The sequence below is a fragment of the Polyodon spathula genome, chromosome 1, assembly GCF_017654505.1.
Source record: "Polyodon spathula isolate WHYD16114869_AA chromosome 1, ASM1765450v1, whole genome shotgun sequence".
Lineage (NCBI taxonomy): Eukaryota > Metazoa > Chordata > Actinopteri > Acipenseriformes > Polyodontidae > Polyodon > Polyodon spathula.
Genome location: NC_054534.1, coordinates 37,687,689 through 37,697,215, shown reverse-complemented (window position 1 = coordinate 37,697,215; position 9,527 = coordinate 37,687,689). Strand labels below are relative to the sequence as shown.

The 9,527-nt window shown below is 39.2% G+C and overlaps 1 protein-coding gene across 1 annotated transcript in view; it reads left to right on the top strand.

The window, feature by feature from the left end:
• Positions 1–1,030: 1,030 nt before the first annotated feature.
• LOC121318189 (NAD(P) transhydrogenase, mitochondrial) overlaps positions 1,031–9,527 on the top strand; it is a 29,671-nt gene continuing 21,174 nt past the window's right edge. The window contains exons 1-5 of the mRNA XM_041254606.1: positions 1,031–1,268; positions 1,544–1,777; positions 3,329–3,489; positions 5,294–5,473; positions 6,376–6,535. Coding sequence (XP_041110540.1) covers positions 1,046–1,268; positions 1,544–1,777; positions 3,329–3,489; positions 5,294–5,473; positions 6,376–6,535 — 958 coding nt within the window. The 5' untranslated portion in view covers positions 1,031–1,045. The remainder of the gene's footprint in view (positions 1,269–1,543; positions 1,778–3,328; positions 3,490–5,293; positions 5,474–6,375; positions 6,536–9,527) is intronic.

Genomic DNA, 9,527 nt, shown 5'->3' with positions numbered 1-9,527 from the left:
GAAAACAAAGAATTTTAGGAAAAATCTTTTGTAGCAAGTTTTGCTTTTGTGGATGAGGAAAAAGTTACAAGAAGTAGGCAAGGAAAATTAAATTACAGTAAAACCTCCATTTTCCAAACATCTATTTTCCTCACACCTCTGTTAACTGACCGCCTCCCCCTGCACTCCGTCCCCCTGCCTCACACAACGTATTCCTGCCATTTGTTTAATACGCAACTAAACGTCTGCGCGCTTACTGGCTTCCGGTTTTTCTGTTTTACATTGTGTACATAGTTTGAAGTACAGTATACAAAAAGTACAATGAAGCACTAGATCGACCGAGAATAAAACCTGCCCCACTATCAATCTGTGTTGCACCAATTAGAAAAGCTACTTCCTTTTTATAATATCCACCCATTCTCTGGCTTCACAGCAGTTGGATACGTGACAGACTGACTGTGTATGATAATAAATTACTAACATTAATAAATATTCATTTGGTGAAAATTGTCACATGACAGATTTATACATGTAGCATATTATTCAACTTTAACCACTTTGGCGTTTTAAACGTTTCGAATTCCCATCCCTACCTCATACCACTCTGTATTTTATTGTGTGTTTCAAGGCGATAAGAAACCTCTTGTCTCCTGTATACTGTACAAGTTGAAGATGTCTTTTTGAATGCAGTCATGATTGCTGTGGTCTTTGTAGTTGTGGTTTTTACAGTAATGTTTAGGTGAGATTAAACTCGGTTATGGCATTGGCACAATTTTATTGAGAGCATCAACCTGTTGGTCTTTTACTTGGAATCCTAATTTACAAGACAAGCACCTGACAAGGGGCTTTGCCATTTTGTACTTGGGGGTTGAGGGGTGGGAATATTTTAATTTGGGGTTTTATCGATTTCATTTCCTCATTTACTTTTGAATATGTTAGTGTAGTGGTATTGCCATGTGCTGAAATTAGTGTTTTTAAATGTTAACGTTTAAACCTACAATAGTTATAAATTAATTTTAACGAATTATTTAAAAAAATACAGGCTTTCCTTTGTTAAACCAGCTCCATGAATGCTGTGCGTCTCTCTCTGCAGATGATGTACCTAGGCTCTGGCTTGTGCTGTGTAGGAGCCCTGGCTGGCCTCTCCACCCAGAAGACTTCCCGACTTGGCAATGCCCTGGGCATGATGGGCGTTGCTGGTGGTCTGGCGGCCACTCTTGGGGCTCTGAAGCCTTCCCCTGAACTCCTGGCTCAGATGAGTGGCGCCATGGCCGTTGGTGGCACTTTGGGTAAGAGTTTATGTGTAAGCTGGAACTGTTTTTGTCTCTTATCCCCAGAGCCATTTTAGAGCAATATAGCTAAGCACAAATGATATCCTCCATGTTTAATTATCTCTGCCATTTACAGTATGCCTACCCTGTCTGGGGGGACAATTCATGAACAAGTAGGGACCGAATATAAAGCACATAAGGGGTGAACCTCTTATATATTTATTTATTAATTCACTAAGGCATTTTGTCTTTGATATTTTGTATGTTTTTAAGCCTACTTCACATTCTTTTAGGACTGACTATTGCAAAGCGAATCCAGATCTCAGACCTGCCTCAGCTGGTCGCTGCCTTCCACAGCTTGGTGGGGATGGCTGCAGTCCTGACCTGCGTGGCAGAGTACATGGTGGAATACCCACATTTCGCCACTGACCCAGCTGCCAACCTCACCAAAATCGTAGCCTACTTGGGTACCTACATCGGAGGAGTGACCTTCAGCGGCTCCCTCGTCGCTTATGGGAAACTCCAGGGTATGTTTTTGTTTTGTTAATTTTTACTAGGGGGCGGGGTGGGGGCGGGGTATTCAAAAGATACTAAAATGAAGTATGGTATTTGGCAGAGCTGACTCCTATAAATAGGACATACACATGTGACTATGAACCTTAGCCTTACCGTTAAAATTAATTACGGATCAAGAAAATTAGGTGGAGGCACAAAAAAAAAAAAAAAAAAAAAAATATATATTATAATAAAAAAATTAAGTACATACTGGTTATTTTTTTAATAACTATTTTTCTAAAACAAAACATTTACATTATATTCTACTGATGTAAGTTGCCTAAAATGTGTTATTGGTAGTTCATCGAACATCACTGAAAAACCAAGGCTGACACATTTTAACCTTTAGCCTAGCTACTATGCAATCACTTTATCATGTGACTTGACATTTTGGAAGTTTAAATACTGTCATATACATTAACTTCAAACTTTGCTTCTTTGTTGTCACGTTATCTATAATAATATACCTAGTACGCCTGTCATCGTTCTGCATTGTACTTTGCAGCAAAGTGGTGCTCATTATTGCATTGACTCCTTGTGGTTTCTGTAAATCAGTCATTTTGAACGTATTAGTAAAGAAATAATCAAATGAAAAAATATCCAGGAAAACGAAATAACACAGTAGTTTTAGTGATTTCAAATATATGATCACATTACATTTTATTCTTGCTCCTCTGGCCTTTGGCAGCATCTAAATTGCTTAGAATAGCATGTATATTTGGGCTGGCTACTTTTCACCTACTTTTTTTTTTTTTTTCCAAATTGATGTAACCGTGCTCTGTTTCATTACGAACTAGACATTGACTGAGCCATGGAACCAACCATTTCCAGGTCAAAATATTTAATCAAAATCGACATTTATTGCTGGCTGAGGCAACTTGTGGGAAAACTATTGCGTTTAGCTTCATATAAAGTGCATAGAACTGTAAGAAGCACAGCCCTGTTTAGTCTGTATCCAGACCCAACATCAGATTAGGACCTAATTGGTCTCCAAGCCTCCAGTCATTTTCCACAGCTCTTCGGTGAGGTACAGTATGCCCTCCCTGACTCTCTGAACACTAGAACAATCTTGTATGGAAACCTTTACAAACAGTGTGTGCAGCAGCCTTTTAAACGGGCAATTAGCAAGGCTTTAATAAAAACCCTTTCTTGCCTCTTGTTAGTATAACAAGTGCTTTATCATTCTTCTGTGGATCATTTACTTTTCCAGACTTTTTTTTCTTCTTTGTCTCGAGTCTATTACATTGATGAAGGCACTAGCCAGAACTATTTGTTGACTTATTTTACCTTCGAATGTGTTTCGAGTTATGGATGAGGTCCATTCAACCTGCTGCTGTAGGTTTTCTCCCTGTGCAACAAATATCAGTACACTACCTGGTATTAAGGACTTGAAGGGCAATCCTCATATCAGCTGCACGGGGAGTGAATCTACAGTGTAGTGTAGCAAAAGGTGATTTCACACAATTCAAAGTTTAAAAAACAACAAAAAAAAAAAAAATAAAACATCTGCTGTTCTCTCAAAGGTCTCCTGAGCTCATCACCTCTGATGCTTCCCGGACGTCACTTCTTGAATGCTGGGCTGATGGCAGCAAGTGTGGGTGGAATGATCCCTTACATGATGGATCCAAGCTACACCACTGGTATCACCTGCCTGGGCTCTGTGTCTGCACTGTCTGCCATCATGGTAAACGCTGACCCACAAGCATCTTCCCAAATTCCAGCAGTGGCCTGAACGTGCAGGGACACTAACATACTAATCATGATATGTATAGGATACTAAGCTGTGGCCTCGTATTTGTTATATTCTAAGATAACTTTTTCATATTTTACATAGACAACAAAGATGATTTTAGTGATGCAATTTACTGTATTTTAACATGTGTTTCGCCAGTTTTCAAACTCCGATATTTTCTGTAGGTGAAGTTTTAATGTTGACATTGCATTAATATAGATAAATACAATATACAAAAGAGTTGAAAGTGATTTTGTAAATGTGTAGAGATTTAAGATTAGCTAGCAAGCATACTTCAAAGTCCAGTTGTTTTTTAGTTTTTTTTTAGTTTTTGTTTATTTAATATAACGTTTTCCAGGTGGTAGGATTGAGATGCATGTTTAGGATTTTTAATTCAGTCAGGTGGATAAAGAGACACTCCATTGTGGATTTATGTAATGATGCACAATGAAAACGCAACAGTCCTTTTACAATAGCTCATTGGACACATACATAATGTTTTTGCATTTTAAATAGTGAGCAGATTTGTTGATTGTTTTAGTATTGTTCCTTGGTATAACAAAGTACTGATCTGAAGTCATGTGATTTCATGAAAATGCCAGGTGCTCAGTGTTTGGTATTTGAGTTGTTAAAATTGCCAAAATGAGTTGATTTAAGATGGAAAGCCATGATTTTAATTAATGCAAGAACAGTGAATGATACGACCATGCTCCACTTGAGTAATGAAGATTGTCTGGTTGCTATCAGCATGATTTTGAAGGCGGCCTGTCTTTGAGAGAAGTTGCCTGGAGAATGAGATGTTCTGCTTCAACAATCAGCAGACTAGTCCAGAGAAACCAGGAAACCTGCTCTGTAAGGGACAGGCCATGTCCTGGAAGGCAGAGGGTCACCACACCTGCCCAGGACCGTCACATCCGACTGATCCATCTGCGTAATCGCGTAAAGACAACCGTGACCAGCTAACCTTCACCAGCTGGCTGCAGCTGCACAGGAAGAGTGGCGGAACATCCCACAGCAGTCTATCCAGAGGCTCATCAGGTCTATGTATCAACGCTTCCAGGATTGTGTTAATGCTCAGGGAGCTCATACCTGATACTGCTTTTGACAGTTTTGTCATGTTTCATATTGAAAACTTCTCATGATTCTTTTGATGTGAAGCATGCCAAAGGTCTTTTTTTTAATACATTAACTCAGTAAATCATGCAAAATGTTTGACTTCTGTAAACCATACTCTTGTCAGGAATATATTGCTGTTGGCTTTACATATCTGCATTTTATATTTCAAGCACCATCTTAGGCGCCAGTTGGACTAGCTGCAAATGGTTGCCTGGCTGGTATACAATCAGTGAGTCAAGACATTGATAGCATCTCTGTTCCGTCTGCCGTCAGGTGTAAATCAGCTCAAACTATTGTCCAACTGGAGGCTGTTTACTGATTTTAAACTTTGTTGTAATACTCCTCTGGCATGACAGTGTTTTAAAGTAAATTTTATGATGTTTTTGAAGATTTTCCATATGCATATAGGGGAGGATTTAAGTTTTACCAATTAATACTGCCAGGAAGGGACACATGTTGGAACTAGATTAGCACTGACCTGCCAATAGGAGCATAAACGCTGGTGTATGTGTGCATAACTGCGGTCAGCTTGCATCCAGGGAAAGATTGCCTTAAGTTGTTAGAACAAAGCAGGATAAACATGTAATGAAGCACAACTAAATACAAAAATCTGTTTGCTTTTTTTGCTTCTCCTAACCAGGGTGTTACTCTGACTGCGGCAATTGGGGGTGCTGACATGCCTGTGGTGATCACAGTGTTGAACAGCTACTCGGGCTGGGCTCTGTGTGCAGAGGGATTCCTGCTCAATAACAACCTGCTCACCATCGTCGGGGCCCTCATCGGGTCTTCCGGAGCCATCCTCTCCTACATCATGTGTGTGGTAAGGCAAAGAACTGCTTGCATTTCCTGCTGAGGTGCTCTGCCACAAATCCAGTATGTGGCATGAAAATACATCCATCCTAATATCATCCACCCTTGTTAATTTGATAAATAATTAAATATTGAATAGGGGAGAGAGTTGAGGATGTGCACCTTCAAATGAAGACTTCTCAAAAGGCAACTGAAGTGTTGGTGATCATATTAGAAGCCCTGGAAGAATGTGGCCTCAAAGTTCAGGGGAAGTTTATGACGAAGGAAGTAAAACAACATGGTTATATGTACATTCCTTTAAACAACTTTATAAGATGCACTTTTTTTTTAAACTTTCTGAAATAAATAACAGTAATTCCCGAGCAGTTTCGATTTATTATCAGAAAATGAATATCCAGATTTCTCAAGATCCTGTACCACATGTTTACTGTGGCAAAGTGGCTCCTTTAAACGTATCTAGTCAGATGTACCTAAATCCTGTCATAAGAAGGCATTGTTAGTGTTGATATAGATAACTTTTAAATTGGCATTTAATACCTGTATTAAATGCATTAACAATGTGTGCCATTACATTTAGTTGGTGTATGTTCTAAGTTCTACTTACTATACTTTATTGGCGGGAATACCAACTTCATATTTCTCAGACATTTTGTTCTATTTAATATTTAATGATTCAATCTGCAGTATGATCCAAAACAAATATATTTTTCCATATGTACCTACAGCTGACAGGAGGGAAAGTTGTCATTTCCCCCTCCACAAGAGGCAAAACCTGCAACTAAAGTTCCAACCCAGATTAATAATGACCTTTGCTGCAGCATTCACTCGGAGACCAGCGGCTGAGATGCATGCTGATTCAGGAGGCATTGCAGGACGCTTTCTAATCCGCTCTCCTCTTGTTTTAACCCACAGGCTATGAATCGCTCTCTGGCTAATGTAATTCTTGGTGGCTACGGTACCTCCTCCACTGGCACTGGCAAACCCATGGAAATCACTGGAACCCACACAGAGATCAACCTGGATCAAACTGTTGAGATGATCAAAGAGGCCAACAGCATCATCATCACTCCAGGTATTTCAGCTGTCTCAGATTGTGTTTGGGTTCAGAAACTAGAACACACTTGAATATTGTGTATATTGTGTTCCTCTAACCAGGTGTAGAAAAGACTACAGTAAAACCTGTATTTTTGGTAAACTATACTAAATTGCTAGTCTCAACCCATTCACACTTACTGAGCCGGCCTTGGGCCATCTCTGGGCCTCCTCAAATTTTCCGTTCACAGTTGAGGTTTTAGGGGGCCTAAATGCGTTCACATATGTGGCGGCAAAGTGCTTGTCGGGAATGTAAACAGTGACGTAAACACCACATTCCCGGAAGTCAGCATAAGAGATTGAGCTGGGAAATTTGCAAACGTAAATGTGGCAATCTTATTTTTTGCAACACTGTTGGTACTGTACTTATTCCATAAGATACGATAAAGGCGTGTGTTGACAGTGCAGTCGGTTACTGTGGAAAGAAGCGATCGTGTTATCATGCGTAAATGAAGCAAACAAGGACGTTTACATTACGTTAGTCACAATACAGATTATTTTATTAATGGTGCGTGAATATGCAACGTCGTATGCGTTATTTATCAATATTGAGGTTTACAATCTTAGCTACAATCTGAAATGTGTGTGTGTGTGTGTATATATATATACACACACACACACAGAGCGCGAGAGAGCGCAAGTTTTATCGTTTTAATGAAAGCTGTATGTTGAAGAAATACTTACCATTCATGACTGACCCAGCATCATCATCGTCAAAAGTGTCGGTGTATTCAGTGCATTCCCCATTGCTATTTAACGGGCTGGAGATCGCCGTAGGTTCCATAGAATCCAGGATCCGTGGTGGGTTTATCTCTGGCCTGCTACTCAGTATATCCGAGAGTTCTCAGACAAACTTGCAGGTTTTCATTACAGAGATAACACGGACATAAAGCAGATAGCTGCTTCTGCATCCAGTGTTCAAAGAATGTCACAGACATTTGCAGAGCTTTTTGAGATTTTGTAGTAATAAAATAATGACTTGGATCGCATTAATGAGGGGTTTGGTGATAAAACGAGTGATCGGGAGAGTATCTTTGTCTATAAAGAGGTATGTGAAAAATACAGCGAACAAGGGGTGGGGCTTGGCTGAAGATGCAGGACTGTCCTTTTGCGATTCAATACCTTTTAAACCTGTTTTACTCTGAAAAAAATAATTTTTAAAAAAGCGCATGAAAAGAAGTTGGACCTGACCCGCCTGACAATCGCTGAATAAATGGACCGCTAAGGGTTCATTTCTGCATCGTCCCAGGTTCTACCCCTTAAAACCGACATTGTTTTGATCTACTACGCTTGACCTAGTAGGGGAGTGGTTTGAGGTACGTCACCGCACTGGCGCGTTAAGGCCGGCCCAGGGCCTGCGTTGGGGTCACACACGCAGATAGGCCGGCCCTGAGGCAGCATTGGTACTTTAGGCCGCGTCAAAAAGCTGGTCTAAATTTCACCTGGCCCAGGGCCGCCTTTTCATTTTTCAAGCATTCACACATGAGAAGGCGGCTCTGGGCCAGCCTAAACCGTGTGTGTGAACGGGGTCTAAATCATATATGTGTGAATTACAGGCACATGAAGTAACCATAGATGTACTGCCTCTTGGTGACTGGTGAATTCAGGCATTGTCTGTGTAAATCATTGTGTTTTTATAAATTCTGGAACTACAGCCAACAGATGGTTTTCACAAGAATATGAGGGAAGGGGTTTACAATAAGATATGTTTGACATAAAGTTAAGAGGGGCTTAGGTAGGCATATCTTGTAGCTTGTCATCTTTCCTAGACCTATAGGTATGCACTGTTAACCCAAGCTACTGTATGCACTGGTAGTATAGAAAAGATGACTACATGCAAAATATCAGACCGGTAAAACATTCTAAAAACAAATTATGTATCTATTCCTGATTTTTATTATTATTATTTTTATTTTTTAGTACAATATACTGAAATGTTTTTATTAGTTATCTTAGGGTAGTCTTTATGTAAAGTTACTTAGTGCTGAAAGTGGGCACTTCTTAAATGATGGAAACTTAGCCATTTCCTGAAGGACCAATCATTAAGACCGCAGCAGGATATAACCTATAATTATTGGAAAGTACTCACAAGCTATACAAAATCAAATGAAATGGGATGCTTTGAATTGGACATTTGTAAGAATATGCATGTGTAGGTTCCTGTAAGGTGTGTGTGAAATTAAGTTTTCAGATGGTAATCCTACCAAAAGAGAAATACAGATATTTTTGTTGATTTATTCTTGGTGGATTACAACTTGCTGTTGTGGGTAGTAGTTGAAAGAGATCTGCGAGACCCTTCCATGTTCGGTAGGTAAAATGAAGGATACAACAAGAATTGCACATATTTTTTAAATTGAGTGTGTGTGTGTTTTTTTTTTTTTTTTTTTTTTTTTTTTTTTTTTTTTTAAACCCCTGTGCATGAAGCACAATTAGAAGTCCCTTAAATGAGCATTCTGTAAAGTATACATGCATATTTTTTGGCATTTCAACCAAAACCAATATGTAATTGTGTGCATTGTATTTTATTTATTAACAGTTTTAGTTGCAGCGCACATATGAAAAGTAAATTGATGCAAGAAGTTCTCATGGCTTGCAAGACTCGCAGCATTTTTTAAATTTTTTTTTATTAACTCTGGAATCCATGCTAAATGTGGGCAAAATCCCTTGCTCATGTGCGCACTAATTCATGAAATGGTATTCCCATTGTAATCATGAAGTGTGTCCTACAAATTGTTCCGTTATACTTTGCCCATTGGACAAAGGTGTTTTTTTTTTGTTTCTCTCAAGGTTTGTTCTGTTGCTAGAAAAACACTCCTGGTAGATTTCTGGAGAGCTATGCAAGTTTCTGAAAAGTTCTGAATTGTAGAAGTCTAGCATATACACACAAACATTTAAAAATGCGTACCTCTAAACCTCAAACCAAAATTATATACTCACATATGCATATCCCTTTAATTCACAAACCCTCAGTC